This window comes from Pipistrellus hanaki (assembly GCF_964339955.1).
Source record: "Pipistrellus hanaki genome assembly, chromosome: 8".
Classification (NCBI taxonomy): domain Eukaryota; kingdom Metazoa; phylum Chordata; class Mammalia; order Chiroptera; family Vespertilionidae; genus Pipistrellus; species Pipistrellus hanaki.
Window position 1 is genome coordinate 54,683,084 of NC_140510.1, and position 23,854 is coordinate 54,706,937.

The window sequence follows — 23,854 nt, forward strand, 5'->3', positions numbered from 1 at the left end:
GGGTCCTCCAGGTAAGAGCCTCCAGGTGCAGCTCTGCAGGTGGGGTAAGGGAAGGTCTGCAGTCAGGCCCAGAAGGGAGAGTGGCTTGATGGGTGCAGCAAGAGAGAAAAGGTGTGGGGTGGGCATGGGTGGCAGTGGCAGTGGCTGTGGAAGACCTAGGAGGTCAACCCAGGATGGAAGGCAGAATGCTAAGGGAGCTGTTGGTGGTGGTTTTGTGAACATGTTTTCCCTACATAAAAGTAATAAATTAACTATATATATATATGTGTATATATATATATATATATATATATATATATATATATATATATACACACACACACACACACACACACACACACAGAAAGAAGAAACAACAGGTATACGCATAGCTCCACCCTCCCACAGACCATCATTGCTCATCACTCATTTTTCAAGGTATTGTAGTTTCCACTGAATAGTTATATTTTTCACTTGAATGGGGACATGTGGGCAGACTCTGATGAAGCTGGGGACCTGAACCTCTAAATTCTGCTGAACCTCCTTTGTTGGGAGAAGCCATCCTTCCTACCCATCCGGGGGTCAGTCCCCCCTCATCTGAAGAACCTGCATAGTCTCCCCCGAAGTACTTGTCTTGCAGGGGGCTGCTGGTCCCCCTTGGCCCAGCCCACCATGTCTCTGCTTGTAGATATAAGACCAGCTCCTGAGGTTTAGAATTGACCTAGAGGATGAGGGACCCAGAGTCACAACATGTGACCATTTATGTCAACAGAAACCCAGGGAACAGATATGGGGGCCGGGGTGGAGGTGATATAATACTGCATGGACCTGAGGGTTGGCTTGGGTCTGCTCAGCAGGGATTCTGGATTTTCTCATGACAGGGAGTGGCTCGTTGACAAGGGGGCCGATGCAGAAGGAGGCTGAGAGGCCAGGCTGTTTGCCCCTGGAGGGGCAGGTGCCCAAACGCTTGTGGAGCCCGGGTGTGTGCTGGATGGATCTATCACCTGGGACCTGCTTGCCACCCTTCCCCGCCTCCCCCAATGACATGCCGTGCACTGTGGCTGCAAGAAGCACGTGGGTGAGGGAGCCCTCTGTGTGGACCCCTTGGGCAGGGTGAGGAGATGTGGCTACCATCGTGGGTTTAATCAGAGCAGCCGGACCCACAGAGACCCTGGGACCACTACCCTCCCGACACAGATTCAGTTACTGCGCTTACATAAGCAGGAGGCGCCGGTTGCAGATGCAAAGTTGGGTTGCACACCCCCACTTCCTGCCTGGGACTCTGCTCGGCCTGTTCTGAGGGGGGGGGGTCCCTATCCAGGGCTCCCTGGGTGTCCTGTCCTGCCTCCCAGCCCCCAGGCCAGCTCTGTGATTACCCTGCTCCTGGGGGGGGGGGGTGTCAACCCCAACGTCAAACTCAGAACGTCTTCCTCTCTTGGCACAGAGGGAGTGGATTCATGAGTGCCAGGGTTGAATTCATTCCTAAAACCCTCCAAAGGGGCCTGTCTAAGGATGTTTTCCTCCCAATTTCATCTTTGGATGAGACTGCAAAAGTGCCCCTGTGGGATTCCACTGCCAGCAGGGTCACAGAAGCCCTCAGTCCTCTGGCAGGAGATGAAATAAATTTAGTTTGACGGTTCCCGTAGGTGACGTCTCCGTCCTTGTCCCGCCTTTTATAAAGAGGAGCCTGCGTGCTGGTGGCTGACGCCCTCGAGCTGTGCACTGAGGCTGAGGGACGGCGCGGCCAGGTAACCTCGGACAGGCAGCTGGTTGGGGGGCAGAGGGGCTGCAGTTTTTAAAATTGTTAAAATTAAATAAGGCAATGAAACATGGGCTAGCCTCTGAATAATGGCTGGAAGCCACTGAAATTGCTGTGAAAACACTGGGGACTTGTCCTTTCACTGGAGCTTTTTTCCAGGAGCTGCCACTTTGGGGGTGGCGGGAAGAGCTGGGGGTCCGGGGGGGGGGTGGCCCCACCTTTCTGGTTCCTCCTGCGGCAGGTGGACCTGACCCAGTCCTTCGGTCAGTCGGTGGGGATGTGCCTGGGGAAGATGAAGACCTGCCTGGTGCCTGGGGTGGCCCTCTGCCTCTTGCTGGTGCCTCTGGTGGGTGAGTGGCTGCTCTGTCCCTCTTCGTGCCCCTCGGGGCAGTGGGTGCACGGCAGGGTCCTGCTCGGAGGCGCTCCTGCTGACTGCTCTCCTCTTTCTTTGCAGGGGCCAAGCCTGTGCAGGATGAGGGAGGTATTGCATCTGCCTCCAGTTTCTTTTCTCCTGCTGGTGGGGGCGGGGGAGGGGGGGAGAAGGGTTGGGTGGGCACTGCTTCTTATTCTGAGAAGATGAAGGGGAGCCCTGAGTCAGCTGGAGGTAAAGCCCTGTCCCTTCCCCAGACTGTGCCTCCAGGCCTCTGGGGACACACCAGGAAGGAGGGAGCCAGACTCTGCATGGTGTTGCAACCCTCCAAGCCCCTGAGGACGCAGACATTTCACCCAGTACAGTAGCATACAGATTCTGGGGGTGGGGATTGGGGGTGGTCTCCTTTGATATCCCACCAAGAGTCCCCCACAACCTCACACAGTGACCCCTCCCTGCTCAGTATGTTTGGGACAGGGGCCAGACTCCCTCGCCTCTCCCCACCCTCCTCACCAGGAGTCAGGGCAGGGCTAGCTCATCCCCCACCAGGAGGCCCCGGATGACCCGGGCTGTGCTCCCAGCTGGGAGGGTCCCTTCACTGCACTGGCCCTGCTGGGCACCTCCTGCCTGAGGCCCCCCCCCCCCCTGGAGGGCAACCAGGGCAGGACCAGGCCCAACCCCTGAGCCAGGCTGTCACATGTCTTTCAGACCCATATGCCGAGCTGCCAGCCATGCCCTACTGGCCCTTCTCCACCTCTGACTTCTGGAACTACGTGCAGTACTTCCAGACGCTGGGGGCCTACCCCCAGATCGAGGACATGGCCCGCACCTTCTTTGCTCACTTTCCCCTGGGAACCACCCTGGGCTTCCACGTCCCCTATCAGGAGGATTGAGGGGTTCCCAGCCTGGTGCCCCGGCCTCATCAATAAACTCCTGGCTTAAAATGCACAACACATGCTGTGGCTTTTTTTTTTTTTTTTTTTTTTCAAGACACAGCTGCACTCGGGACCCTTTTGCCTTCTCACCCCATCGGAAACCGATCTAACAAGCTGCAACTAGCTTTTCCATTGAAATAAAATAATAGAAAGGACTATCTATTTAACTGTAGATACTAGTATTTGGACCAGCATCTAACTACAGAAATTGTCACACCTAATCAGAAACGTAGGGCTTTGTGAAACGTGTGTGTTATGTGTCATGTTGGGTGGGATGGGTGATGGAACGTGATTTCATGCTCCGAGAGGCGTGGCAGGTGGTTCTTTACGATCACGGCTGCAGCTGCCGCTCTGAGCCTCACACAAGTTATCTCAAGAAGCTGGGAGATTATTGTGCTAGTTCTCACAGCCACAAGGGCGGGGTGGGAGGGGACTCTCCCGGGACCCAGGCATACGCTGTGAGGGACCTGGAAAGGGGGAAGGGGCATTGGCCCAGTGTGCAGGCCTGGTGCCTCCTGTGGCCACCCCACTAGCTCCATACCTCCACGGGGCTTCCTGCCTTCTCCTGTGACTTCTCCTCCCTGGGCTCAGGTTAAATTCTCCAGAGGAAGACTGTTGGCCAAGCTGATCCTGTTGGGAAAAGCTCATACATTCTTTGTCTCTCTTTCCCTCCCTTGAGCTAGTTTGAATTTGGTTTCTGTAAATTAACTGCAATTTTTTTTTAAAGTCCTGATTCCTATGATAGCTGGACATTAGGGTTGGTCTTAAATTCCTACTGGGGACAACTGGGCCTCAACCAAACATATCAGAAAAAAGACATCCTGACAGGAGTGTCTCTATACCAATGACTTGCTTCTCAATGTGTGTGTGTGTGTGTGTGTGTGTGTGTGTGAACATTTACGTTCCACCGAAATTCTTGTATCCCCAGTTAGGACAAGCATTATGGAATGGAGTCCCCAGCTGCCTCTCCATAGGCTGCCCTAATGACCGGGAGCCTTTCTAGGCAGATTCCACGGTGCCCTGGCCAGAACTATGTCCCCCATGGGGTGTCAGCAGCATCCCAGTTGCCCACAGCTGGGCTGCATGTATGTATGGGTTGTGAAAAGCCTTAGCAGACCCTTCTTTTCTCAGAGGAAAAAACCTCCACCCCCAGGTCACTCTCAGCAGATCTCTCCTTCCTCCCCTCCCTACCCCCGCCAATAAATAGCAGGCTGCCTACCTCACAGCCCCTTGGGATACCTCACTCTGGTGTTTAGGACTGAGATTTGGCTGTGACCCCCTCTTCACTCTATTTCTCATAACAGGTTCAGTTTCCTTCTATGCAACCCTCTCTTGGTTTCTTAGTCAGATCCACCTCCTGACCCATGTTCTCAGCCCCCTTCACCCCTCAACACTCCACTTTGGAGTTATGCACACAAGAAGCATTAGCCACTGGCATCATCACTGGAACCTGATGGCCGTGGGGACCATAATCCATGGTGATGGTTACCTGAGCTGCTTCTATGTTTAAGCTATTGTGATTGATGCTGCTGTGAATATGGGTGTGCAAATTATCTCAAAACTCTGCTTTCAATACTTTTGAGTCTATACCCAGAAGTGGAATTGCTGGATCTCACGGTAACTGAGTTTAATTTCGGAGAACCTCCATACCCTTTTCCACCACAGCTGCTCCATGTAGGTTCCCACCAACAATCCTCAGAGCTCCAGTTTCCCCACATCCTCCTGACTCTGTTATTTTCTGGGGTTTTGACAGCAGATGGGTGAAGAGGTATCACTGTGGTTTGATTTGCATTGGTGATCAGTGCTGTTGAACTTCTTTTCATGGGCTTTTGGCCATCCTTGTATCTTTTTTGGAGAAATGTCTATTTAGGTCCTTTACCCATTTTAAAAGGGGGTTATTTGTTGTTATTGTTGCATTTCAGTTCTCCATACATCTGATTTTAATTCTAATATCAGGTATATGGTTGGCAAATCTTTTCTCCCATTCTGGGCTGCCTTTTGACTCTCTTGACCATCCACATTCTTTAATGAGTATTGCTTGGGCACTCTGTGCCTGACCCTTTGGGCTGACCTGTCTGTGGCCGTGGGCTACCTGGATGTCACTGAGCAGCTCCCCTGTGCCCTGACAGGCAGGCAGGCGGGAAGGCCCATCCACTTCAGCCGGGACTCAGGGCCAGTCCTGTGGGCCCATAGGGAAACATAGAGTCGGTGGTCCTCCAATGTCTAGACATACCAGATCAAATAGAGAGAAAGGTAAGGGGGAGCGGGGAAATACCATAGAGTCGAGCTCCTTCGGCGTCTAGACATTCTCACGGAAGAGGCGGTCCGATGCCCGGAAGTGGGCCAGGGACACCCGGAACGCCTAGCGGAGATGAAGCCGGCGGTGGACGAGATGTTCCCCGAGGGCGCCGGGCCCTACGTGGACCTGGACGAGGTGAGGCGGGTGGTTGCGGGGCGGAAGTCGGGCTGTGGGGCGAGAGGAGGCGCCGGTCCAGTGAGAGGTGAGGGCCGTGCGTGTGTGCGGGCCGGCGTCCCCGGACCCGACCGTGCCCTCCCGGCTGACGACCGCCGGTGCCTGCAGCCAGAAGTCGGATCGCCCTGCGCGACTACGGAGGCCGCACGCGCGGGGCCGCGGGGCACGCGAGGGCCGTGGGGGTGACAGAGGGCAGGGCTGTGCTGTCGGCAGATCTCATCTGCTGGGTGGGAGACCGGAGCGAGGCTGGTACCGCACGGGAGCTGGGGGAAGGGCTGTTTAGCGTTCAGTGACTCTGCCCTTTGATGGGACGGTCTGCTCCCTGACCCTCTCCTGCGATTATACGGGGTACGAAGCAGCCTTGCGCGCGTGTTACCCCATCGCGGTGATCTCGTCTGCTGCCTGGCGCAGCTCCCGCCGCCGGTGGTCAGAGCCTCATTTTTTAAAAGTGTTGTGGGAAACACGTGACAACCCCCCCCCCAACCATAAAATTATTTTTGTTGCTACTTCATAACTGTAATTTTGCTACTGTTAGGAATCGTCATGTAAATATCTGTGTTTTCCGATGGTCTTAGGCGACCCTGCTAGCGGTTCTCAACCTGTAAAACCTAAGACCATCGGAAAACGTAGATATTTACATGATAATTCACTAACAGTAGCAAAATTATAGTTATGAAATAGCAACGAAAATAATTTCATGGTTGGGCATCACCACAATATAAAGAACTGTATTACAGGGTCACCACATTAGAAAGGTTGAGAACCACTGCTATAGGTGGAGATAGGGACAAGCCCCACACCGTACATAAGGGGCTGAGTCCACACGGCTTGTGGTGATGGGGAAGGGAGGAGGTGGAGAATCCTGGAAATTTCTCCCTGCCACTGAGAGCAGGGTGTGGGGACACATGAGATGCCTGCCTACTGAGAGCCAGGAAAGGTGCAGCAGAAGCCCTGGGGATGTTGGGAAGCCAGGCACAGCAGGGACTGGGGCCAAGGTACAGAATGCTGCCTCGGAGTTCTCTCCAGCCCTCACCTGCGATGCTGAAGGAGACTGCTGATCCTACGCTCATCAGGTTGCCCAGCTCTGGTTGTGGCTTGGTTTTACTGCCACCAGAGAGTTCTGGCACTTGGGGGTTCTGAACCCCAGTTAGCAGGTCGGTTCCCCGGGGGAAATGGTTTAGTTCTCAGAAGGAGCAGAGAGCAGTCCAGAGCAGAGCAGTGTTCAGACTCAGCGTTGTGGGCTTCTGGCCTCTGTGGCTACGCCCAGTAGGATTTCAGAATCTCTGCTGGAGGTTTAGGGAGAAGTGGTGCGTAAGGCAATGGCAGACTCTGAAGGCAAGGGGGAATTTAGGAATGTAGGCCCAGAGAAGACCAAAAACATTCACACCTCCATCCACACACACTTCCTTCACCTGGAACGGAATTTGGACTCTAGCCTGGGCACTTCTCTGTTCCTCGCCTTCCTCCTGTGTGGGGTGGCACAGGTCCTGAAAGACTGTTCTCTCCGAAAATGCTGCTATCACACCTGATCTCTCCCTTCTGCAGGCCGGAGGCAGCACCGGGCTTCTGATGGACTTGGCAGCCAATGAAAAGGCAGTTCACTCGGACTTCTTTAATGGTAAGGTGGCAGGGTTGGGTGCCAGTTTTAATCAGGACATTTCTTCTGCAAGCTGTGCAGTGGAGCGACTTGGTGACACAAGTGATTTAGATCATGGAACAGTAAAACCCAGATTCTGTGCCATTCTCATAACAGCACAGTTTATATAAAATAACAGTGTGGCTGTTACCACTGGCAGTCAGCCCTGTTTTTCAGAAGAGAGAAAAAAAAAAAAAAAAAAAAAAAAAAAAGCATAAAATTGCTCCCAGTCTTACATTCCAGGCATTGAGTTTGAGTCATAGATACACTTTTGCACACACGACGGGCATCTGGGTTTGGACAGTGACCTGAGTTGCAAGGCCCGAGGACCTGTCTGGCTTTCTCATCGCGCTGTCTCCAGATGGCTGGTTTTCCCGCCTGTTTGCCACTGGTCCTATCCCTGCGCTGCCTTCACAGAGAAGCAGCCACTCTCCAGCCTCACCCACCCCACCCCCAACATCAGAGACCATTGGTATTTAGACCTTCGTGGCCAGGTACCACAAGCATGTATGCAGTTTTAACAAAACACAGTGAAGCCTTTATATGAGATCTTCATGCACATTAGAGGAGCTGCTTTTCTTGGTCTCTCTGAGTGTTCCTAAGGTTATGTGAACTCTTACTGAGATTCAAGTCATCAGGAGTAACATAGTTACTTAGGGGGGGTGAGTGGTGTTTTCTCCCTTTGTCATCCTTTATCCCAAGGTGTGTGCTACTACAAAGAACTTTTGTCACTAGTTAGTGGCAGTTAGGACATTATTTTGTCCGTCACATTGGTTTACAGGGTATTAAAGGCCCTCAAAAGCAGAGTCCAGGCTATTTTTTCTGGCTCCTTTTGAGCCACCCGTTGCCTGAAAGGAGAACTAGTCTGCCTAGTTAGGTACAGACTTCCCAGGGAGCCTGGCTGTTCCCCTGAAGCAACGTCCCGGCTGCCACCAACTCGTGGCGGACCTGGGGGAAGTGACACTTGAGCCGGGCCCTGAGAACAGAGTAGCATTTGTCTCAGTTCTCTAATCACGGGGGCCTGGGAAACATTGTGGAAGGCGGGGCCTTTCCTGAGCTGCCTGGGCAGAAATGCCAGCTCATGGCCTGGCATGGCTTCAGAGGTCCCTAATGCTGGCCCCGCAGAAGTGTGACCTCTGACTCCTAACACCACTCATTCTGATGACCTCCTTCCGAGCCTGATGCATCCTCCACCAGCCCCTAGCTGCAAACATCATGATGTTTCAGTGTTCAGTATTTCCAAACATACTTCCAATGAGAAAGCATCTGTGAGGGCCCCAGGCTGCCTTGCCAAGTGGGCATTTATCAACAGCAATTTAGGGCCCTTACATCCTTGAGTCAGGCTAGAGAAGAACATAGAAGAGCTTGTGCCGTGTCAGAGGGCCCTCCGACTGTTCTCAGGTGCACACTGCCTGTCAGCTTGTGAGCATCCCGTGTTCAGAAGCCATCACTGTAAGAGGGCCATGCGGGCTTTAGATGGGGCTTCTGAGTCCTTTCTGCTCGCTGACTGAGGTTCCGATGGCCTGTGTCCCACAGGCAGTGGCGTCTAACCATGGCCGAGGCTCATCCTCTTCACTCACTATTTCACAAAACAGCACCAGACGGGGCAGGTAGGGATAGTTCCATGACAAGAGCCCTGACAAAGGTGGACAGCAATGTTTCTAGGAGCTGACACCTGAGCAGAGGTTCGGAAGGTGTGAGGGTTAGGTAGGGTTGACGATGCGAGCACTCACAGCTGCAGGACCGCCCACCAGGCCAGGCAGTGAGAATGCAGGCATTGGTGGGACTGACCGTCAGGGTGGCTGGAGAGGCATGAACGCAGGGTGAGGGGATGGGAGTGGAGCTTCTGTCTCCTGGCACCTCGCCCACCCTCTCGAGCTCGTCACCCCTGCACCTTTTCAGTGCATAGGCCACATGAATGGGCTTTGCACAAATTTTCCCCGTTGCAAAAAGATACATGTGTGTGGTAGGGAATTTAGAAGAAAATATATATTAAAGTAAGTGAAAGGGGAAAACGATCATGGCTTTGTCCACCTATCGCAGTAAGTAGTGTGCTGTGAAAAGGCGGCGTTTCTGCCTATGGGAACGGGGCTTGGACTGTTTCTCCAGCATGTCTTCAGTCTGACTTTAAAGAGAGTCATTCTCACATGGCTCAGGCCTTCCACCGCCTCTCCTCTCCCCATTTCCTTCTCATGGAGAGCAGTGGGGGGCTTGTGCTCTTCAGCTGCCTAGCCTTACCTCCATGTCACCAGAGTGCGGCCTTGGCCGAGGTGCTCACAAATGGGTGCTGACATGTCCTGGTGCTCAGTCATGGCTGGGAGATGGTCACCTTGTGGTCAGGAACACACCCTATTGCATTTCTTCAGCTTGTCATCTGAATAGAAACATGAAACATGCGTTCTAGACAGCACTGCCCTTGAACTGCATCTGAGCCTGGTGGGTAGAATCGAGTCTGTCCTAGGAGAAGCCCCTTTATGTTATTAGATTGTCCAGTGTTTTCTGTGTTTGAATGACTACATAATTCATTGTGAAGTCATCTTTCACCTGTGTGCCCAACTGATGCATGGTTTTGTTCATTTATGTAGATTTTGAAGATCTCTTTGATGATGATGACATCCAGTGAGGCGCTGTCCCATGCTGCGTGTGGTCAAGCCTTTGCTGCGTGAGCGTGTGGTGGACCCTCAGGACAGTCCCAGTGGTTCTGCAGAACGGCGGGAACACCTGAAATGAGGAGATGGTTAACTGAGAAAGGACGGTTTCAGCCATCTGGGTGAGGCCATTCCTCACTTCAATAAAAAAAGCAGTCATCACTGCGGGGTAATTTTCATTCTCGCATTTCTGAGTGAACATTGCAGTCCCTGAAGCTCCCTTTGTGCATGTGTGTGCACGTGTGTGTGGGCATGCTGAGAGGAACGCGACGGTGGCACAGAAATCAGTGCACTGCTTCCTGTATGCAGTACTGAATAACTTGGATGGTTCACGGAGGGGGAGTTGGTGTGAGACCCGTCAGAAATTTAGGGCATGCAGGGGTCCTAGTTGCACTGTTGTGACAGGCTCCCCCTCCCCCCACCAGCGCGTGTGCCACCTTCACATTAGAGCAGCTGCTGTCCCCAAACCTGAGGTCTGAAAAAATCAGGACAACTAGCTAATGACAGAAAGAGATACCTTCTACATGAGAAATGCATACATTGGTCTATTACTAAGGAGAATGTAACATCTAAGGGGATTAAGTTATTTAAAGTTTCTTATTGGTCCAGTTCAGCAATTCATAATGACTGTAAAAATTAAGATTGCTATTTCAAATCAATCTCAAAGTAAAGACATTTCTTCGCTGGGAAATACCCCTGCCACAGGACTTAGTAGTCAGTCCTGTGGCAGGGGTATTTCCTAGCAAAGAAATGTCTAGGGTTAAGCAGAGCCACTTAATAGGTGAGTCAGATACACCAACCTTTTCTATGGGAACGTGCTGACAGCATTGCCCTAATGGCCTCTTGATGCGAGACATTCTCCCTGGAGAGGAGGGGAGGTTTTACACAGGGAAGTGTAACCTCGGCCTCATCTGTGAGTGCTGAGTGGGCTGCAGTCTGTCGCTGTGACAGTGCACCTGTCCTGAGGGCGTAGCAGCCCCACGCCCCGGAGCAGTGCGGACTGTGTGTCTGAAAACCCTTCACCTGAAGCTCACTTTGCCCTGCCTGGGTCGCCATGGAGATTGCTCCTGTGTCGGTCTCCCCGTTCAGACTTAAGGCTGGAGTGTGCAGCCTGGTTTCAGAGAGCGGCGATTCTCAGCCGTGTCTTGAGATTACTTCATGAGCAGTTTTTACAGTTTCCTAACTGGGTTCCCAAAACAGGCCTAGGAGATTTGGTAGGGGAGCAAGTAGGTATTTGGGTAAATTCCTTAGTGACCAATGATTACCCTATGGCAACAATTTTTAAACTAATGACAAATTCTGTTGCACATCAAAAATGTTCTTTGCTGATCTGACAAAAAAATGGCTATACGGTAACTTTGATTCATTCACACTGGATGGCTATTGATTGTTGTGTTCACTGTTGTCTTTTTTTACTTGAAAAGTAAAAGAGGTCAGTGCCCTGACTAAACAGTCAGGTATTGCCTGCTGTAAAACTTCCTACGGCACACGGTTGAAAATCGCTGCTCTACGGTCATCACTGGGAAATTTACAAGAGTCTGAGGATCTTGCACTGCACTGTGGATACAACTCAGACCTGCCAGTGGCCCCCATTTGTCCCTGTGGGGTGCTGGGGATCAACTCCCTCCTGCTTGGGCCTCCGTTTCCGCATTGGTAAATGAAGCTCTTGGTCCGGGAGGTCCCTTCTAGTTCCCGGGCCTCTTGTCTATGGCAGCAAGGAGTGATCAAGGCACTGTGTTTCCTGTCCCAAGACTCCGAGTGCTCATCATTCTCACATCAGCCCACTGGACCTCCTAGCATCTGCCTTGGGATCACAGCATTGTGCAAAAATGCCCCTCTGCTGGGCCTGCCACACACACACACACACACACACACACACACACACATGTGATGCCTGCTGCCACCCCGGGGACAAGGAATCTGACGGGTCCTTGGTCAAGAGCTGCATTCCCTGTCCCCGGAGATCATGGTGCCGGGAGACAAATGGCAGACTTGGAAGGAACACTGGGCTCACAAAGGGCTTGGGTGTTCATAGTTACCGACGTGGAGAACTTAGAATGGCATGAATCAAGTGACATGCGAGAAATGAATGGGCACAGGACACTGAAAAGACAGTTTACAGAGAACCAACCTCAAAGGCCAGTTGGGTGTAGGTGTACCAGTACACTTGTGAGTACAAAAAACAGAGTTTATTTCCATGTGAACAACTGTAGACCTACTTTGCTCAATCCTTACATATGGCATGTGCGTATATATGTACAATTCCATTCGCCTTCTCCTAGATCCCACCTTAGCCCACAGACTGATGATACATGTATGTATGTGATCATGTGTGTGAATTGTTTCACAAAAGTTCGGTCTCATAGTCCCATGGGTGGGACAGTAAATGAATAGCCTGTGCAATCCCAGTGTGAAAGTTGTGAGCAGGGGGCAGGGACAGGCCCCACAAGAGGATGCCCTTGGAGGTGAGCTGCAGCTGGCAGGCGGAGGAGGGAGAATTGGGAGAGGGAGAGAACAGACCAGCTGTGTGCAAGGTTCGGGAGCAGGGGCAGGTGGGTGAGCGGGTCCCCAGCTGTGGTGCGGGGTGCTGGGTGCAGGGATGGCCTTTCTTCCCGTCTTCTGGGTCTGCCCCAGTTTGCAACTAATGCAGAGAAGGAAGGCCTACCTTCCAACGTCAAGGGCCATTAACTCACAGAGCTCCAAAGCAGAGACTAGTTTCTCAGCTGAGTCCCCGAGCTTGGAGAGATTGTCAGCCAGGGTCTGGCAGACCCACAGATTGGGGTGCAGGTTTCCCTGAAGAAGGTGAGCTGGGCTCTTCCAGAGATGGTGCCTCTCTTCAGCCGGAATCAGCCCCGCAGGGCAGTGATTTCTGTGCGCTGGACTTCACCTGCGCTGTGGCAATAGAGATGAATTTGCACAATCTGAGGGTCATTTGTGAGTTGATAGAAGGGATCTGCGTGGGGACCCTGGGTGACTTGTTCCCACCACTATCCTTGGAAGGTGGAGTTGGTTTGGTTTTGTTTGTTTGTTCTCTTTTTCCTGTTGAATCAACTTTAAACATTATTTTGCTGAGACTTAATTTATCCTGTCACTTGGAAAGCTCACTCCATCCCCAACTGTGCCCAGTGCAATTAAGTCAGTGTTGAAATAACCTGCTGGAACTTCTGCTGAAACAGGAGAACCACTGAGCCTGCCATGATAACAACATTTAGAGAGTGAGCTGCATTTTTTCCTTAGCATCTTGCTGACGATTGTAATAATCCCCAAAGATCCGCTCACTGAAGGCCAACTTGGAGTTCAGCACTGTGTCCTCAGCACGTTCTTGGGGGGTGGTGGGTGGGGGCGGGATAGATAGTGCACTCAGTTTGCATATGAACCAATGACCTCACCAAGGACTGGGCAGAGGAGGACACTCAGGCCCAGGCCATGGTTCCACCTCCAAGACATGAGACCTGAAGGAAGTTACATAACTTCCCTGCCTCTGTTTTCTATCCACACAAATGAAGGCTACACTTAGCTCAAGAAAAAGTTAAAATTTTCTGGTCAGCAAAAACTGTCATGGAGCCCTGGCCAGTTTGGCTCAGTAGTTAGGTCGTCAGCCCATTGAAGGGTTGTGAGTTCAATTCTGGATCAAGGGCATGCACCTCAGTTGCAGACTCAGTCCCTGGCCCAGTAGGGTGCTTGTCGGAAGCAACTAGTCAATGTATCTCTCTTGCATAGATGTTTCTCCCCCTCCCCTTTCTCCATTCCCTCCCCCTCTCTCTAAAGATCTATGGAAAAAACTATCTTTGGGTGAGGATTAAATTAAAAAAACAAACAAAAAACTGTGGAGGAATTGTCCAGCTGCAAACTGAGGAGAAGGACAGTATCCATGGTTGCACCTTGCCCTGTGTACTGAGGGTGAGTAGCCAGAGGAGTCCAGGTCCTCTCCCATTTGTATGACATCCCAGTGCAGACAAAGCTCACCCTGGGGATGCAGGTCAGAGAGTGGTTGCTTTGAGTTAGTGGAGGTGGCAGGGGAGGAATTGACTGGAAATGTGGGGGGATTACCTGGTTGTATTTAACTGTCAATACTCATCAAACCAAGTGCTTGAGATCTGAGCATTTGCATACATGCACATTGTACATCAATAATATTTTAAAAGAAAAGCATATCAATCAGCTCTGGCTGCCATCATAAAGTACCACAGACAGGGCAGCCTGAACAATGGACATTTGTCTCGTCAATGTTCTAGGGGCTGGAAGTCCAAGATCAAGGTCCTGTCAGGATTGGTTTCTGGTAAGACCTCTCTCCTTGGCTTATGGACGCCACCTTTATCCTGTGTCTTCTCATAGCTTTTTCTCTGTGCAGGGGGCTCCTGGTGTCTCTTCCTCTTATAAGGACACCAGTCCCATTGGATGAGGAGCCTACCTGAATGACATCATTTAGCTGTAATTCCCTCCTCAAAGGCCCCTTCTCTGAAACAGTCACATTGGGGATTGGGGTTTCAACATAGGAATTTGGGGGGAACATGATTCCATAACAAAATACTTTTATTTGTTTTAGTTAATTAAATCTATTTTTATTGATTTCATGGAGAAAGTTAGGGATTTTAGTAAAAATAAAACAAATAGGTTTATAACTTCTCCCTGATCTAGGTGTCCATAGTCAGAACCTAAAGTAAAAAAGATGCTACTCCTGCTCTTTTCACAAGGCAGAAAAGAATTTTCAAGAGGTTATTTCCTGCCCAATCGGCATGGCTCAGTAGTTGAGCATCGACCTATGAACTAGAAGGTCAATTTTATTCCCAGTCAGGACACATGCCTGGGGGGTGAGGGGGAGGTATGCAGGAGACAAACAAACAATGATTATCTTTCATCTTGATATTTCTATGTTTCCCTCTCCCTCTCCCTCTCCCTCTCCCTCTCCCTCTCCCTCTCCTTGGCTCTCTGAAATCAATTATATATATAAAGAGGTTATTTCCTTGTCACTAACTTTATTGAGATGCACTTTACATGCAGTAAAATGCACCCATTTTAAGTGTCAGGCAGTGTTTTGGCAAATGTTGGCACCCCTCTAACTTCCGTCACATGAAAGACACAGGACATTTCCATCACTCCAAACCCAAGTGTTCTCTCTTTTGTAGTAAGAAACCTCTCCATCTGGCCCTGGCCAGGTGGCTCGGTTAGTTGGAGTATTGACCTGTACACCAAAAGGTGGTGGGTTTGATCCCTGATCGGAGAGTGTGTGGAAGGCAACTGATTGATATTTTTCTGTCTCTCCCTGAAAAATCAATTTTAAAAAATATCCTCAGGTGAGGATTAAAAAATAAACTGGTAATGGTAAAATATACATTCTAAAACAAAACACAAAAAAACAAAACAAAACAAAAAACCCCTGCAGATGCTGCCATCCTCTTGCTCAGTCAGAACTGTGGCCATCCTTGTCTAATTGGGAGAAGGCACCCCACAGAAGGGGGGACAATTAGAGGCCTCCCCTCAGTTTTTGAAAGCTGACCAGAACAGCAACTCACATCACCTGGAAGAGGATAACTGGGAGATGTGAAGTATGGATGATGTTGGCAGCTTTCTCCGCTGTATAGACAAAGACCATCTGGAAGAAGAGATCAGCCTGAGTCCACAACACATCCAACAAGTGACCAAGCCACCACAAGGGTATTTCCACCACGGAGCTTCCAGGTATCCCACATAGAGCTGAATCTGCCTTTCCTACGTAATACATACATTCTAGCTCATAATTGAGACGGCATTGCTTTCACCTGCAGCAGGATCTTTGGGTTTGGTGAAATGCAGATGGCTAATAAGAAATCTGAATGGATGATTGAATGTTTGATCTTGGTTGTGGTCATAATGCCCAACTATATTAATTTGACAAAGCTCATAAAACTTTACATTTATAAATAAGTAAATAATAACTCCATAAAGTATCAGAAGGAACATTCCATTTAGAAAAATTTACAGTAAACATATTAAATCTACAGTAAGATATTAAAAACTTCTCCAAACACACACATTTACTCTAAATTAATTTTTTAAAATTTCCATTGTTCCATGATTATTGTCAAAAAGACTACCCTTTCTCTATTTGACACTTTTCTCAAAGATTAATTTACCATTTATTCATGGTCAACTTTAGGTTACAGTACATTCTGTTTATATATAGTTTATTCTTTTTATAGTGTATACTATATATCTATCTTTATGCCAATCTCATGATAACTTGGCTGAATTTACAGTAGATCTTGAATTAGGTAATAGATACCTTCAAACTTAGTTTCTTTTTTAAAAACGATTTTGATTCTCCTAGAACCTTTTCTTTCTATAAAAATCTTAAAGATTTTATTTTATTTTATTTATTTATTTTTTAAATTGGTAACTTATCCACAGCACTGTAAGTTACTATAATATTTTTTTAAATATATTTTATTGATTTTGTACAGAGAGGAAGGGAGAGAGACAGAGAGTTAGAAACATCGATGAGAGAGAGTCATTGATCAGCTGCCTATTTGCACACCCCCCACTGGGGACATGCCCGCAACCAAGGTACATGCCCTTGACCGGAATCGAACCCGGGACCCTTCAGTCCCCAAGCCGACGCTCTATCCATTGAGCCAAACCGGTTTCGGCAAAAAAATCTTAAAAGATTTTAAATTCCTAAAGCCTGCTGGTATTTTGATTGTGAATGTTTAAAATTTATAAATAAATTTTGAGAGAATTCGCATCTTAACAACACTAAAAAAATTTAATCCATGAACATGGTATATCTTTCCATTTAATTGTAGGCCTTTGTTATTTTCTTTTAATAATGTGTTATATTACTTAGTGTTTCTCTTATCAGTATTTTTCAGTCTTCAGGATGAGGCCTGCAAAGGGCCAGGGTCTTCTAGCTCAACCCTTAGATGGGAACCCTAAGGCCTATGCATGTGTAGGATAATGGCCAGAGGGTGGAGAAAAATCTTTTCTGGTACTCCTGGATGTGAAAGCCCAATGCTGTAGTTGTTTCCCATTGGTAAAGTAAAAATGGGAGATATAATTGGATGGGGAGACATGGAGCTGGACTGGAAGGCTGAGATTAAGGTGGAAGTTATAAAAACTGGAATGTTTGAATGCACTTCATTGGAGTGACTGCATCTCTTCTGCATGAATGTATTATTGAAACAGATACTATGTCTGATCAGGGAGCATGTCCTTACCTAGCATTATAAAACAGCAGGCATGGATGTTCACCCTTTGGCCAGCATTAATTAGACATACTATGTGGGAGTCCATAGGCTTGCCTGAGCCTGCACTGGTTGTTAATTTGAAACAGCATAGGAGATTAGCACTTTAATAAGCAACATGTTAGAACCACTTGAGGGGCTGCCAGGTTCTGCTGCCACATGGGCAGTGTCCTATGATCAGCTCTTGATTGGCCAACGAGATGAGGGTTCTTGGTGGAAGGACAGCATGTTTGGAAGTTCAGCTACCCTGTGACCAATTGAAGCTGGAATGCGTGTTATCAGATTCTCTGTGTAACAGTGCCGTGTGGCCTGTGGGAAAAGCAGAGGCTTGTGGAGACTGACAGCAGACTCCAGGCTTGAATTAGCAGTTCTCCTGTTAGCATCAGCAGTTATCACAGTGGCTTCAATAGTGCAACACTTACAGCACACTAAAGGAGACTTGTATCATGGGCAGCTCTCGAGAATGCTTTTCCTCAGTCTCAGGAAGGAGCCAGCCGCAGCTCGGCTTCATGTGGGAAGGATCCCAATGCACGTTTATCAAGCAGCCACATAGCTCTCAGAACTCACCAGCTTACTGTCGTAAGTTGGTTAGAAGATTGGACTTGATGCAGGGTCTGAGGGTAATAAAACACTACATTGATATTATGATAATATCAGAAACTGAAGAGCAGGTGGGGACTGACTTAAGTCAGTGCTGATGCAGGTGACTAACAGCCTGTTTGATAAACCAGCAAAGATACAAAGACCCTCCCACTTGCTGAAATCCTTAGAAATAACACAAGTGGAAGCCACCTTCAACATCTCCCAGGCAACTGAAAATAACTTCATCCATCGCCTCTCCCTGGAATAAGGAAGAAACAGTGTGTGGCTGGGTTGTCTTGATTTTGGAGGTTGCACGTTTCACAATTGGGAATGTTGCCAGCTCCCACCCCTCCCCAAGAGGAGGCCAAATTCGAGTGGTGGACTGAACAATAGGTTGTCTAAAGATCTCTATGGATGCCCTTGGCCCTGATGATCCCCAGCAGATGTGATCTGGAGGTACCAGCAACTCACACTCCTGGGGCTCTTGCTCAGAGCTAAAGCCCGTGAGTGCCACCCAGTGGCAACCACTGGGATTTTGGAACAAAGTATTTCCAGGTGCAGGGATATGATGTTCACTATTTGAGACACAATTACTAGCTTGCTATTAGGCATTAATTGAAAGTGTCCCTAGGACTGCGGACAGAAAGTAATCTTGAAACCCAAGATAACCACCATGTCTTGGGTGATGTTAGAGAAACTATGATAAGGAGAGCAGTGCCCAGAAGGCGTGTGAGGGGTTTCTCTCCGGCTGACTTCAGAACCACTTGAGGGGCTGCCAGGTTCTGCTGCCTCATGGGCAGTGTCCTATGATCAGCTCTTGATTGGCCAACGAGATGAGGGTTCTCGGTGAAAGGACAGCATGTTTGGAAGTTCAGCTACCCTGAACTTCATGGAGAACAATTGATGGATAACCCTGGTTGAGGAAGGCAGAAACCAGCTAGCTCAGTGGAGCTGAACTGCATGCTGGTTTCCTTGTCATGATGGAAGAATTAAACAGTGGATATCCTGTGTGGGAGTGTCCACTCACTCTCAGGCAGTAGCCAATAACCCAGCTGTGACCAGGAAGGTGGGCAATGGGAAACTGGACTCTTAATAAGCACACCCCCCTACTGGGGACTGAGCCCGCAACCCGGGCATGTGCCCTTGACCAGAATCGAACCCAGGACCCTTCAGTCTGCAGGCCAATGCTCTATACACTGAGCCAAAACAGCTACGGTAAAGGGATGCTGGGTTAGGGAATCTCTCTGAAATGTCACTGAAATCTCTCTGAAATGTCACTCTTCATTACTAAATGCCTATCCATCCATCCATTCATCCTCATCTTTTCTGGATTCCTTATTCTGTCCATTTGTCTGTCTATTTCTGCAGCATGCTATGCTATCACAATTAATATAACTTTTCATGTATCTTGATATTTGGTAATAAGTCCTCTGTCATTTTTCTTTTTCTTCACCATCAGGCTTGGTTATTTAGCACTTCCTAAGTATGGGTGAGGGTATGCATTTTAGAATCAGCTTGTCCATTTAAACAAAATAAAAATTAGTTGGATTTTTTTAAAAAATATATATTTTATTTATTTTGTACAGAGAGGAAGGGAGAGAGATAGAGAGTTAGAAACATCGATGAGAGAGAGTCATCGATCAGCTGCCTCTTGCACACCCCCTACCGGGTATATGCCCGCAACCAAGGTACATGCCCTTTGACCGGAATTGAACCCGGGACCCTTCAGTCCCCAAGCCGACGCTCTATCCATTGAGCCAAACCGGTTTCGGCTGGATTTTTTATTGAGATTGCATTGAATCTATACACCATCTTCGTTGACTTTACAATTCTGAGGACAAGGCAGATATCCCTCTATTCACTTAGACGTGTAAGTCCATCACCACCAAGATACTGAACAGTTCCAATACTACAACGACTCTTCTGGCATTGGGGACTAGGAATCTGTACCGCAGGCCCCTGATTTCCCATTAGTGTGGAAGCGCTACACGTTCAGTAGAATCCATACTTGGAATTTTGACCTTTCCCAAGCTGGTGATACACGGTCCAGTGTTTGTGATGCTGGGCAGCCATATGATCAGGAAGGTCAACAACTAACATTGGATTATGCTCTTGTTCTGAGCATCTTTAAGGCGATTTAGGCTCTAATGTTCAATGGGTTGGTTATACTACATGCATTTTTTACCATTACCTGGCTGTAACCCTATCGTAAGGTAAGGAGCACCCCTATTTGAGACTAGCAGGAATTCTCACATCAGAGAATCGTCTATCGATTGCACCTGCGTTTGTACATGCGGTGACTGGGCGGGAAGGTCCGTCTATCGCTCCTAGTTCCAGCGGCTCAGGCGATCCTGCTCCCTCCCCGGCCAGTCCCAAGCCGCCTGCCCTGCCTCGGTGGTCTCCGAGCTGTAGGCACTTTGAAGGAGGTGATGCTGATGCCGGCTCTGAGGGCCTGCAAGGGCGGGAGCGTCCCCTGCCCGGCAGCCAGCACGGAGAGGGCGGGACGAGGCCGACGCTAAGGGCGTCAGGTCGCGCGGGGCAGAGGGCAGGGCCGGCTCCCTGGACACGCTCTCCGCGCCTGCGCTCTGTTTGATGTTCCCAACAGGCACCTCAAGGGCACCCTTATCGTGACGTCACGACGGCGCGTCGGCCCCGAAAGAAGACCCCGCGCGACCGCGTCCCCTCGGGTCCTTGAGCCGGAGCCGACGGCGGAGCTATGGCCTTGACACTGTTGAGGTTGGCTCCCGTGCCCGCGTCCGCGCGGGGCCTCGCGGCGGTGGCCCAGCGCTCGGTGAGGCGGCGGCGGGCGGGGGGTCTGGCCTGTCCTCCCGGTGCCACCCCTTCCCCTGTCCCCGGGCCTCTGGGCGGCGGCTTTCGGTGGAACTGTCTGGGGACACGCTCCTGTCCGCTCACCCCCCAGTTCCCGAGTCGCGGACAGAACTCAGGGGCCGAGCACTTTTCTCGGCCTCCATATCCCAGGGGCACGAGGCGAACCGGCCGCCTGCTGCCCTTGGGTGGGAGGCCGGTCTGCAAGCCCCGCACCCCGGGCAGGTGTGCGGTGCGCGGACGTATGAGCAGGTGCGGTGAGCGCCTAAGAGCCTGGCACGCACTCCCTGATGCACCGTGTCCTGTAGCAGCTCTGACAGCCAGCCCGGGTGGTGGCCTGCCATAGAGCGGAAGGTGTCTGGGTTGGATTTGGAAGGATTGTGGGAACCCCTGTGGTAGCGAACAGTGACGGATGACATTGTACGCGGAGGGTTTGGAGAAGCAGAACTGTGACTGGAAACCTTAGGAATACATCACTGTGTGGCTGTGGCTTTGCTAGTCACTTTTGCCTTTCGGTTGTATTTGTGTGTGTGTGTTTGTGTGTGTGTGTATGTGTGTGTGTGTGTGTGTGCGCGGTGGGGGAGGGTTGTTAGGAAGATTGTTATGGCTTTGGTGCAAAAATAAATTGGGGATATTGGAGACAGGAGATGAGGCAGGTTTTTGCATTGTAGGTGAGAGAGGTAAGGGCATCTATGGATCCGAGGGATAGGAAGGTGACTCGCTCCAGAGAGATTTAAGACTCAGGATCAGTAGGATATTGTGAGTGATTGTGGAGTTGGAGGAATGAGGAGAATATGAAAGATGACTCCATGCTTGCACTGTTTTCCTTGGTTGGTGGTGGAAAGAGAGCTTGTGAGGGAGCAGAGTTGGGTATGGGGTGTGGATGCGAAATCTCGGTTTTAGGTCTGTTAGCTTTTAGGAATTATCAGGACACTTAGAGCTGTTTGAAGACAGTGAGATGATCAGGACAGAAGACTAAGACTAGAGAAATGTTCTTTATTTCCTTCCTACCTTCCCCCCCCCCACTCTCCCTACACTCTGCCTTACTTTCATCTATCCAGTTTTTATTAAACATAGTATGCATAATCTTTTCAGTTAATCCCCCTGTCCTTAAGAATTTGCCTTGAGGGTGGGACAGGGAGACCTGTAATTAAACAAACAAATAGGTAATAAAGTTGTAGATATTGGCATTTTTATAACCAATGGCCTTCTTGGCATTTTACCTAATAGCTGCTCGTGCCTACAGAAGCCAGCATGCCCACATTTGCTGTTGTGTTTTTCAGGGAGGAATCCATACGAGTGTACAGGGCCAGAGGCGGTTTGGCCCTTTGGCATTCATATTTGGTGACAAAACAACAAAAAAGCTGACAAAATTCAGCAAAGTGATAACCGTCGAAGGCAATATATGTTCTGGAAAAAGCAAGCTTGCAAAAATAGTAGCAGAGAAACTAGGTATGAATCTGTGTCATGCAGAATGACAATATCGTTTGAGATGTCTTGTTGCTTCCCTGGGGTTGATGTTACTTTAATATTGGCTAGGTAGAATTGGGCTAAGGTGGGTATTTTGCATTTAAAAATATTTACTAAAGAGCTGTTTTTAACTTTCATATTTGGAAAATTAAAAAATCCTTGCCATTCTCAAGTTGATGGAAATGGAGCACTTTGGCATGAGCTGTCTTATTTGAGCTTTATAACAGCCTCTGAAATGAGGCATATAATGACAGTCATCACAGATGGGTAAACTCAGTATGAAGCTGAAGGCACACAGCTGTTTAGGGCAAAGCCAGGTGCCAGCCCCCTTTCCTACTCCCGGTGTGGGTGTTTGTCCTCCAAGTCTTCCTGTGGTCCTTAATGAGCACCTGCCTGCTTCCATACGGGGCTCCCATAGTTGTGGGCTGAGTTCATGTGGGGTGGTGGTACAGGGGGACCTGTTGCATTGAAACCTGTGAGCTGACATGCTTCTCTCATGCCTGTTTTAGATATGTCTTCAGTGTCTTTAGTGCTCCCTTGAGCACACCTGTGTCTGGTGTGCAGGTTACAGTCCCCAGGTCATCACCAGTGAGCCTCAGTGATGGTGTTCAGATGGGCGTGGTTCCTGTTAGTGCATGCTGCTTGCTGATAGGGTGTGAAGCACCCACCTCTCTTTCCACGTGGTCTGTCTCTCCTCAGGGTTGAAGTACTTTCCTGAAGCAGGAATACACTATGCAGACAGCACTACGGGGGATGGAAAACCTCTGGATATGCAGTTTAGTGGCAACTGCAGTTTGGAGAAGTTTTATGATGATCCCAAAAGTAATGATGGCAACAGTTATCGCCTGCAGTCCTGGTTGTATGCCAATCGCCTCCTGCAGTACGCAGACGCCTTAGAACACTTGCTGAGCACAGGTACAGTATCCATGGCCAGGTAGCTGGTGAGCATGTTCTGCACTTGAACCCTGTTGTGAAGCTCAACCACTTTAGATTGCCACTGTCTATGTTCTGGCAGGTTCCATATACACAGATTGCACAATGAGATGCAGGATAATGCTCTTTATCCAAATGGTGTCAGAGGGTCTAGTTATTATCTTTTCTAATATGTTATTAGTGATACTTTTTCCTCTATGAATGTAAGCCCTGATTTTGGTCAGCTCTGCTCCTGACAAAAAAAAAAATGTGGCTTTGATGCTCTGTGCCAGGACCAGCTCACAGGAGCCACGTGGAGCCTGCAGTCAGTAGTGACACTCCATTCACTCCAGGTTCTTCCTGAAGCATACTTCAGCCCTGCCTCAGGACTTCCATTTCTTAAAAAGAAACCTTTTAATTGAAAATGTGTTTCCTTTTGTGCTACACATATTTATTCATTAAATATTTAGTGAGTGCCAGTTGTGTTCTAGAAACTAGGCTATCACAGGAAGTCAGTCCCCACCCCTGGGGCTTACATTTTAGTAGGTGAGGGGCTTACATTTTAGTAGAAGAGACACTGAGTAAAAGGGAAAAATTGATGCCATGTCAGGTAGTGCGTGGTAGGTGCAGAGAGGAAGGGGTTTGGAGCAGGGCTGGAGGCTACTCTTCCAGATGGGAAGGTCAGGGGGGGCCTTGCCCAGCACTGCAGGGCTGAGTGCAGGGAGATGGGCCAGGAGCCCCGGGGACCAACACTCTGAGCATGGAGAGCCTCTGTGTGCTGCAGTGACAGTCAGGAGGCCATCCTGTGGGAGCGTAGTGAATGAGGCTGGGAGTTGAGAGGGATGAGGCCAGAGAAGTAGCCTGGGCGAGTTGGTCAGTTGTTGGTTTTTCTCCTGAAGGAGAGGAGGCCATTGAGATTGGAGTGGAGGGGTGACAGGATCTGGCTGCAGTTTGGAATTGCCTCTGTGGGTGAATGAGAGCAGCCTGAGGCTGGGGGGCAGTTGGGGCTGGAACTGAGCTGGAGCCTGGCCTGGTCAGAGGTTA

At 49.5% G+C, this 23,854-nt stretch overlaps 3 protein-coding genes across 3 annotated transcripts in view; all 3 read left to right on the forward strand.

The window, feature by feature from the left end:
- Positions 1–2,015: 2,015 nt before the first annotated feature.
- Positions 2,016–3,001, forward strand: OTOS (otospiralin; the record flags this gene model as incomplete). The annotated part of the gene is made up of 3 exons (XM_084893000.1): positions 2,016–2,088; positions 2,193–2,219; positions 2,817–3,001. 3 exons carry the CDS (start codon positions 2,016–2,018, stop codon positions 2,999–3,001), a joined length of 285 nt encoding a protein of 94 aa, XP_084749126.1.
- A 2,334-nt stretch (positions 3,002–5,335) lies between these two features.
- COPS9 (COP9 signalosome subunit 9) lies at positions 5,336–9,962 on the forward strand. Its single transcript, XM_084892112.1, has 3 exons — positions 5,336–5,477; positions 7,062–7,134; positions 9,738–9,962. The coding sequence occupies exons 1-3, from the start codon at positions 5,415–5,417 to the stop codon at positions 9,773–9,775; spliced, it is 174 nt and encodes a 57-aa protein (XP_084748238.1). The 5' UTR covers positions 5,336–5,414; the 3' UTR covers positions 9,776–9,962.
- Positions 9,963–20,196: 10,234 nt separating this feature from the next.
- Positions 20,197–23,854, forward strand: part of NDUFA10 (NADH:ubiquinone oxidoreductase subunit A10) — a 28,911-nt gene continuing 25,253 nt past the window's right edge. The window contains exons 1-3 of the mRNA XM_084892178.1: positions 20,197–20,393; positions 21,712–21,880; positions 22,598–22,813. Coding sequence (XP_084748304.1) covers positions 20,319–20,393; positions 21,712–21,880; positions 22,598–22,813 — 460 coding nt within the window. The 5' untranslated portion in view covers positions 20,197–20,318. The remainder of the gene's footprint in view (positions 20,394–21,711; positions 21,881–22,597; positions 22,814–23,854) is intronic.

What these genes read in the sequence shown, in the direction of transcription:
- COPS9 (XM_084892112.1), top strand. Translation starts at nt 5,415, where the DNA reads ATGAAGCCGGCGGTGGACGAGATGTTCCCCGAGGGCGCCGGGCCCTAC. An exon ending in CCTACGTGGACCTGGACGAG is followed by an intron (nt 5,478 to 7,061) that starts GTGAGGCGGGTG and finishes TCCCTTCTGCAG; the next exon opens with GCCGGAGGCAGCACCGGGCT. An exon ending in TCACTCGGACTTCTTTAATG is followed by an intron (nt 7,135 to 9,737) that starts GTAAGGTGGCAG and finishes TCATTTATGTAG; the next exon opens with ATTTTGAAGATCTCTTTGAT.